The sequence below is a fragment of the Maniola jurtina genome, chromosome 5, assembly GCF_905333055.1.
Source record: "Maniola jurtina chromosome 5, ilManJurt1.1, whole genome shotgun sequence".
NCBI classification, from domain to species: domain Eukaryota; kingdom Metazoa; phylum Arthropoda; class Insecta; order Lepidoptera; family Nymphalidae; genus Maniola; species Maniola jurtina.
In genome coordinates, this window is record NC_060033.1 from 13243457 (window position 1) to 13252136 (window position 8680).

At 37.2% G+C, this 8680-nt stretch overlaps 3 protein-coding genes and 1 pseudogene across 3 annotated transcripts; 2 read left to right on the plus strand and 2 right to left on the minus strand.

Moving 5' to 3' along the window:
• Positions 1-34: 34 nt before the first annotated feature.
• LOC123865404 lies at positions 35-4136 on the plus strand. Its single transcript, XM_045906405.1, has 2 exons — positions 35-457; positions 2665-4136. The coding sequence occupies exons 1-2, from the start codon at positions 283-285 to the stop codon at positions 3441-3443; spliced, it is 954 nt and encodes a 317-aa protein (XP_045762361.1). The 5' UTR covers positions 35-282; the 3' UTR covers positions 3444-4136.
• On the minus strand, positions 459-4506 carry LOC123865398 (protein ANTAGONIST OF LIKE HETEROCHROMATIN PROTEIN 1-like). Its single transcript, XM_045906401.1, has 2 exons — positions 4084-4506; positions 459-1490 (listed from the first exon to the last, which is right to left on the minus strand). Exons 1-2 carry the CDS (start codon positions 4365-4367, stop codon positions 572-574), a joined length of 1203 nt encoding a protein of 400 aa, XP_045762357.1. The 5' UTR covers positions 4368-4506; the 3' UTR covers positions 459-571.
• A 987-nt stretch (positions 4507-5493) lies between these two features.
• On the plus strand, positions 5494-8202 carry LOC123865408. Its single transcript, XM_045906410.1, has 2 exons — positions 5494-5510; positions 6805-8202. Exons 1-2 carry the CDS (start codon positions 5498-5500, stop codon positions 7596-7598), a joined length of 807 nt encoding a protein of 268 aa, XP_045762366.1. The 5' UTR covers positions 5494-5497; the 3' UTR covers positions 7599-8202.
• LOC123865402 lies at positions 5537-8674 on the minus strand (annotated as a pseudogene).
• Positions 8675-8680: the final 6 nt, after the last annotated feature.

Sequence of the window (8680 nt, forward strand, 5' to 3'; positions counted from 1 at the left end):
ATAATAATAAGTCAGTATTAATCTTCTTTTTCTATGTGTAAGGGCGCTTTTAGTGTCACGCGGATTTGCTCACGCACGCGGGATTGGACCGCATGCGTAGCATCCGCAAAGAACAATTTCATATAGGTATCTATTGTAAAGCGTGATAAACGCACGCGGGACGCGGGGCGCTGTGCGGGGCGTCACCCCGGTGCGGGGTATCCGCATGCGTAAGCGCTGCCTACAACTTCAGTGCCCATTTTAGAGTCGAGCGGGGCGCACGCGCCGTATTGTACTACCGAAATGAAAATCGATACAGAACGAGTAATCATTGAAGTTCATCTGCGGCCCGTTTTGTGGGATAAACGCAATGAATTATACAAAAACAGGGACGCGAGGGAGGCTGCATGGAGAGATATTTTGAAGGAATTGGCACCTAACTACGAAAATTTGAGCGAAGAGGAAAGAAAAGAGGCGGGTATGTGTTTGGTTCATTATTTTATTTATACAAGCATCATTACTTTATTAATATAAGCATAATTATTTAATTCACAAATAACATCAAAAACCTTCTAAAACCTTTTGAGTTTAGTTAATTAATTATATATCGGTGTTGCCAGGAGACTTTTCCTTCATTGATAAAGTAATCTGCAAATATATCTCTGATATTACTTGCCGACGTATTACTACTTTCAGTCTGCTGCCTGGGTAGTGGTCCCGTAAAACCATTTGTGACAAATGTATGGCTGACCTTGTAGCCATCCCGTTTCCTTATGAAATTGTGAAGTACACATGCCGTCTTGACTATTAATTGTGCTAGATCTAACTTGACATTCATGGATCTGTGAAATATTCTAAATTTATTTGACATAATTCCAAAAGTGCATTCTATGTACCTTCTAGCTCTGGACAGACGGTAATTAAATATTTTCTTTTTGTAAGGTAAATTATCACGAGCATAAGGCCGCATCACATGTGATGATAAACCAAATGCCTCGTCTCCCACTATCACGAACGGCAACTTTGCTCTTACACTAGATGGATAAGCTACTTCGGGGCAAATAATAGGCAACTCTTGCGGGTCAGGGATACCCAACGTGTTACTTTCCAGTTTCGTATACAATTGACTCCTTCTAAAGATGGTTGAATCGGCGTTGCTTCCACTGGTACCGACATTAATATATGTAAAATTATAATCAGCATCACACATTGCGAGGAGCACTACAGAATAATATTTCTTATAATTAAAATATAGTGATCCACTGTGCGGCGGCCGAATCACTCTTATATGTTTTCCATCAATTGCACCCAAGCAATTAGGAAAATTTGTATATGTGAGAAATCCCTCTGCGATTTCTTTCCATTTGATCCCATTAAGCTGTGGAATACATTCAGACTTTAGTTCAATCCATATTATGTAACAAACTTGTCTTACTATTTCGCTAATTGTTGCAATTCCAATCACATAGGAATAGTGTAGATCAGTGAATGTATTACCAGTTGCCAAATATCTGAAAACAAAAACAATATATTAATAATATGATAACATAATATATTAATAATGCTGACATCAGACATAAGACAGCATGCACCGCTCGAATTTTACTTCAGAAGAAAAATAAATACCCTTAAGGTGAAAGGGCACGGAAGTAGCTAGCGCTAGAAGTTTTTAATTCGTTTTAACTACAGTACTATAGCTACGTTAGATTTCTATGATTTGCCGAAAATTTTATCATAGGGGGGTATTTATGCAGTTATGATTTCATATGAAAAGTTCGAAGTATAGTTATGTATCTCATATCTGCTAAAAGTGGCCACTTTTAGCAGATTTGAGACACATAACTATGCTGTAAATATTTTATAAGAAATCTTCTCTGTATAAATTAACCCCTATGGTAAAATTTCCGGCAAATGAAAGGAATCTAATAAATATATATAATATAATATAATGAAATATCGTTTATTTCAGGCAATATTTACATTACAAGATGTCCTCCTTCATGAAGGTTGACAGATGCAAATAAAGCAAATTTTTGTTAAAACAAATTAAAAACTTACAGCGCTAGTGACTTCCGGAAGTTTTCACCTTAATTTTGATGATGGCAAATTTTACTGTAACAAATAAACAAATTGCCCGATTCAATCCGGTGTTTTTCCAAAAATCCTTAAATGAAGTTCTAATTATTTTTGTAAAAAATGAATTATTTCGTCGATGTCTGCGCCGCGCCGCCCCGGCCGCGCCGTCTGCGTCTAGTATAAGATTCACTTTGCGCTATCGTTCGCGGCGAAATTGACCGGCCTGCGCCGGCCCGCCGTTTGCGTTGCGCCTAAGGGTACTTTTCCTTCAACTGCGGCCTTATTTTTCCACTCTGTATAGGTATATATATATTGCTTGATTTATCTAATGCTTCATGAGACAGTGTAAAGTTGACAACATGTGTGAATTAAGGAGGGCCTTTAATCGAATGCAGTTAAATATCCAACTAATATCAGATTTGTACACACGGCCACAGATCAAGCTTCCCAAAACCAGTATAAACAGGACTCATGCGTTGTTTATTATCGTAGACGACTCGGCGCCCGGCGAGGCCCTAGCAAGTTCCGTTTATTGGTACTGGTTTTGGGTAACTTGATCTGAAACTGTGTGTACTTTTGCCACTTACTTATTATATTTTGTCATTTCAGACAAGAAAATACAACAACGCTGGCGAACAGCAAGGGACACTTACCAGAAAGACAAGATATCTGAAAAAAATCAGCCATCCGGCTCTGGGAGTAAGAAGAAGAAGAAGAAATATTCTTACTATGACATTTTGACTTTCTTAGACAGTACAACGGAAACTGCTGGAGAAGAGTCACTCTGTGAAGAAATGTCTGAACAAAGTAATTTAGAAACACCTAATGAGTCCACGCAACCAGATACTTCACGTCAAGAAAGTTCTCACCCAACATCAAAACAAAAACAAGTAAAATCTAAAAAGCAAGCACCATCTGAATTTGAGGCACAGTTATTAGAATGCTTAAAGTCTAATCAACTGGAGCTAGAAAGTGAGGATTTGGCTTTCTTTCAGTCTCTGCAGCCTTCATTAAAAAGATTCACTAGATATCAAAAACTAATGTTCAGAACAAAAGTGTTAAATATAGTTATGGAAATGGAAAGTCAAACACAACCTGCATACTACAGTCCCATACCTACAACAAGTTCTAGTGCTTTTACTGAGCTTGACAGTTTGTCACCGATAAATCAAGATTACCAAACCAATAGTATAATCCAGGATACTTCGAGTCTTAACGACAATGCTATTAGTTCTGCTGCAGTGAATGACAATGAAACTCTTATTTCGACTGAAAGCGGCCTGTTTAATATCACGTCTTATGACGTAATTTATACCCCAGCAACAACATCATCTACAGGCGAAAGTAATGTCAACGCTCAGGATACAAATTTACAAAGAAATGAATGATGTAAAATTTGATTTTTTAATTTATGAATAAAACTCTTTTTATTAAAATGAGTACGATTAACTTTTTTTCTCCAGTTTCTCTCTAATTGTTTGTTTAGTCATATGAGTGCGGTTGTACACACGGCACAGATCAAGTTACTCAAATCCAGTATAAGCGGGACTCCGACGGGTTACCTAAGTATGATAATACGCAAGGCGCGAGTTCCATTTATGCTGGTTTTGGGTAACTTGATCTGTGGCCATGTGTACTTTATCAGATAAAAAAAAGGATTGTGTATGTAGGTTGAACGTACCAATCCCAAACCAATTAAGGACTTTTTTTGACTTTAAATTACTGTCATGTGCAAACCTATAACTTTTATCTATATTATAATAAGTAGCGTGTGATGAAAGGTAGGAATGATTCCACTTTAATGGCGACATTTTATGAGTGAAATAATCTTATTTAATGAAATTTCAACATGAAATTGAATGAAATTATGAACAATGAAATTTCAGAGTACATGACAAAATTTTTTTTTTGCACATGTAAATTTACACATGACAGTAATTTGAAGTCAAAAAACGTTTATCCTACCTGTTCAAATCCCTTTCCACTAAATCATAGCAGGAAATTAAATATTTAAAATTTAAAACATACCTTAATGTAATAGCGAGCCTCTCAATCGGTTGTATTGTAATCCTTCGTAAACTGCTTTTTTGTAGCTTATTCTCAATTTTACACAACAGTTCATCAAAAGAACGAATGGACATTCGAAAGTAATTTTTAAATTTACGTTCATTATTTTGTAGTTTTCCAAAGCGTGTAACAAACGCCCCAGCAAGAAGCCTATTTTCAAGAAAGGGATCAACATGTACTCTTGTCTTCTTGTTTCGTCGTTTGTAAAGTATGTAAGCGACACATATTCTTCTGACATTGATCATTTTTGAACACGTCTATACCGTTACGCAGCCCGTAGAAAACTGAAACTCATGCTGCGTATGATCCGCAGCGTGAAATTTTACGCATGCGGTCCAATCCCGCGTGCGTGAGCAAATCCGCGTGACACTAAAAGCGCCCTAACGTATTCATCATCGGAACTTTCTTCATCGATTATATTCATAGCAAGCGCCTGACGTCCGTCTAATTGAACTCCGCAACACTAACTGAGCTTTGGCTTAGCTCTTTGTGTGCACGCCATTTATTTCTATCTTAGCTTAGTTTGGCTTAGCCTAGCTTCCCTAGCTTAGCTTTGGAATAGCTTAGTTTTCGGTCTGCAACCCGCTTTACACAGTTCCGGATAACGTACTGCGCTCTATAGGTACCAAGGAGAGTTATATTCTTGAGAATAAGGCTTCCACGTCTACATGCACATCAGCTGCCGAGCCTGCCGATGAAGACGAAGATATTAACATTTTATTTAGTAACATAGTCGATTAAAACGTAGAATAAATCAAAATTTTGTTGATTAATTAACATTTAAAATTAAATGACGTTGTATTTGACATTGAAAAATGTTAGCTTATTTTCTGGCAATATTATAAAGCAATTAGCATAATTTTAACATCAGTTTAGCAAGTTTTAGATTCACCTTGTTGGCAACACTGTCTGTTGGAGCGCGCCTGCCGCGGCGAACAGTACCGCACCTTTACACGGCGGGGACAGTAAAGGCTTGAGCACATTATGCCGGGCCGCAGCGTGCCGGGGCGGAGCGCAAAAATCCGCTCAAATTGCTTCAATACAAATTGTATGAAATAACGCACACTGTGTCGGGCCGCAGCGGCTCGCATTATTGCGCGGCGGATTTCCGTCAGTGCGATGCGGCCCGCCCCGCCCCGCTGCGCCCCGTCAACAGTGTGCTATATAGCAAGCGGATTGGTGTGCACGCGCAGACGTGTTCATTTTACGATATTTGCATTTTTTGGTACTTTCGTGTTCCTTTGGTGTTCAGAAAAATGAATGAAGAACTTTTGATTAATTTAGTTCAAGGATACAAAGAACTTTATGATTTGCAAGATCCTCGTTACAATGATCAACAAAGAAGAGATAATATTTGGAAGGAAAAGGGGACATAATGAAAGAATCTGGTAAGTAAACACTGTCATATATTCATTTCTTATGTTATTACTATCATAACGCACTTGTATAGTGATGTAATAATAATCACATTTTTGAAAATTACAAAGTATTTAGACCAAGTAATATAATATACAAATACAACGTGTTAATGAATTAACTTAAAATGAGAAAGAGAAACCCGTCATATGCGAGTCCGACTCGCACTTGGCCAGGTTTTTTTATAAGTAAGCGGGTAGTATCGCTTAAATCACTTTAGTGTCAAGATATTAGTTTCTTCGCATACCTCTTCTAATAACCCTCGACTGCCACTCAACAGTACCAGTTGGGGATACGAAATATCTTTTAAATTGATCACGGAGATACATTGCGTCTAGTGCTGCATGGCCTCCAATATATGGCAAATCTGTTATGGCTTCTGCTACCACATTTCTCTGAGCTTCCTCTTTAGACCAGTAGCAAATGTCGTTTCGCAGCAAATTGTGCAAACAACAAGTGGCTAATATAATAATGTTTCGGCAATAACGAAAAACGTCTTTCGTATACTCTAAACTTTTTTACTAATAGACCAAAAGCATTTTCGCTCACACGCCTAGCTCTACTCAGCCTATAATTAAAAGCTTTCTTATCTTCGTCATTTGTCAACTGATTTGCTGGATATGGTCTCATCAAATGTCTGGTTAATGGAAAAGCTTCGTCACCAACGATGACATGTGGTAACTTTATGTCTGTACCCGGTATTAAACGACCAGCAGGCAAATTTAACTGTCCATCGATTAAAGCTTTGCCAAAATTAGAGTTAATGAGTATTTGGCTATCAGAATTTTTACCCAATGCACCAAAATCGATGACTGTAAAACGGTAGTCCGCATCGACTAAGGCCAATAAAACTATAGTAAATGTTTTTTTGTAAGAAAAATAAAGGGAACCGCTATTCGGTGGTGCTTCAATAATAACATGCTTTCCATCCAGTGCCCCAATGCAATTTGGAAAGTTCCATTGGCTTCTAAAACGCTGTTCTTTACGTTTCCAGTCTGCTTCTGTCGGTACGGGCATGACATTAGATGACAGCTTCTTAAATATGGCTGTACATGCCTCGTAAATAATTTGTCTAACAGTTGATTCACCAAGTCGAAAAGTAGTGGCTAATGACTTCATTGAATTTCCTGTTGCCAAATATCTGAAACAAAAAAAGCAATTTGGTTCAAACATCTTACATCTTTTGACTGATCCTAATGGCATGATTATCAGCCTATTTATGCTTTATGTTTTAACTTCACTAATACCTATTTTTTTCTTCCACAGCTACAACTTGCAGAGAAAGATGGAGACGAATAAGAGACAATTACAGACGCGCTAAAAAGTTAAGGAAAACAAAAAGTGGACAAGCTGCCACTAATATTAAGAAACCAAAATATGAAGATTTATTGTCATTCCTTAACCCCTATATTAGCAACGAGGATGAAACTTTTTCAAATTTTCCACCGAATAATGTTACCCAAGACTCAAGTAATGAGGATAATAGTCTTTTAGATGATATTCATAGCCGTGATAGCCCTGGTTCAAGTACTGCTGGTACTTCTCAAAGCACTATAGGAAATCGTCCTGGTTCTTTAGAAGACAGTTCACCTCATCCTTATAAAAGAAATTGTAGAACTTTAGATGCTCCACCACAGCTCTCACCGACACACTCGTTATTGCAAGAGTATTTAGAAAAAAAATACAGTGCCAATAAAAATGAATCACACAAAATAGTTGACTTTTTCAAGAACTTGGGGGAAACTGTTTCAAATTTTCCGGAAGATGTACAAATTCGTGTAAAACGTGAAGTTTTTAAAATAGTTACCGATGCAGAGGAGTTGGTTTTCAGGGACAAGTCTAAACCACAATATGTATTAGAATTATCTCAAGAGAGCGTGTCGCCCATAATCGTTGTAAATCCAAATGATGTTGATGCGCAACCTCCAAACCAAATAATAAAACCCACTTCAACAAACGTGAATCCAAATAATATTGACACACAGGAAGAGATTGATCTTGATGATAACGCATTAAATGCTTTTTTCAATTCTATTAAACAAAAACAAAATAACCAATGAATGGTATTTTGAATGATGGGATAATAAGAAGCCAAACACAAAGAGAAATGGAAGATGTTGATTAATAATAGTTTTACTAGAGTTTAAGATTTTTGTACTGTGATTATTTTTGTTCTGTGATTTTGGGATAATAAAGAAACCAAACACAAAGAGAAATGGAAGATGACGATTAATAATAGTTTTACTAGAGTTTAAGATTTTTGTACTGTGATTATTTTTGTTCTGTGATTTTGGGATAATAAGAAGCCAAACACAAAGAGAAATGGAAGATGTCGATTAATAATAGTTTTACTAGAGTTTAAGATTTTTGTTCTGTGATTATTTTTGTTCTGTGATTTTGTGATAATATAATATTGACATTATGTGTTTCGTTTTTTTTTCTTTAAAATGAAAACATACCCTAACTAGCGCCACTGCTAACTATTAAAAAGACAAATATCCTTACGTACGATCTCGCTAACAATTTAAGATACAATTTACACAGGATTAAATGGAGGATTAGGTCGTTTACGCTCTGCCTACCCCATTAGGGATAAAGGCGTGTTTATAAGTATGTATGTAAATGGGAGGATAAAAGGATAATCACTAGGTATGCTAAAGTGAAACTTACCTTAAACACACCACAAGCCGCTCTTCTGGTCCGATAGGCTCACGAAAAGTTGTAGTTTTTTTATGCAGATCCTCCTTTATTATTTCAAGTATTTGAAAATATCTATCAGAGGTCATCCGAAAATATCCCCAAAACTTCTTTTTGTCTGCTAAAAGATCGGGAAAAAGATGATGGTATTCGCCGAATATCTTTCTCTTGGAACAAATGGGATGTATCCATATTTTACGTTTTCTCTTTTGACGAACTTCTTGTCTACGCTGTTCATTAAATTCTTCTTCTAAAAGCAGGCAAAAAAAACGAAAGTTCTTCGTCGGAGCTATCCATAGCACACTAATTCCAGCAGTACACTGTACTCAAAATCCGTCAATGCAATGCGACCCGGCCCGTCACAAATGTGCTAGGTACGCATTTTGCGCTGCGCTGCGGCCCGCCCCGCCCCGCTGCGGCCCGACACAATGTGCGCGATCCCTAA

Coding starts and splice junctions, on each gene's coding strand:
- LOC123865398 (XM_045906401.1), bottom strand. CDS start 4,367: ATGATCAATGTCAGAAGAATATGTGTCGCTTACATACTTTACAAACGA. Junction 1,491..4,083: donor AGGCTCGCTATTACATTAAG/GTATGTTTTAAA, acceptor TTTTGTTTTCAG/ATATTTGGCAACTGGTAATA.
- LOC123865404 (XM_045906405.1), top strand. CDS start 283: ATGAAAATCGATACAGAACGAGTAATCATTGAAGTTCATCTGCGGCCC. Junction 458..2,664: donor AGAGGAAAGAAAAGAGGCGG/GTATGTGTTTGG, acceptor TTGTCATTTCAG/ACAAGAAAATACAACAACGC.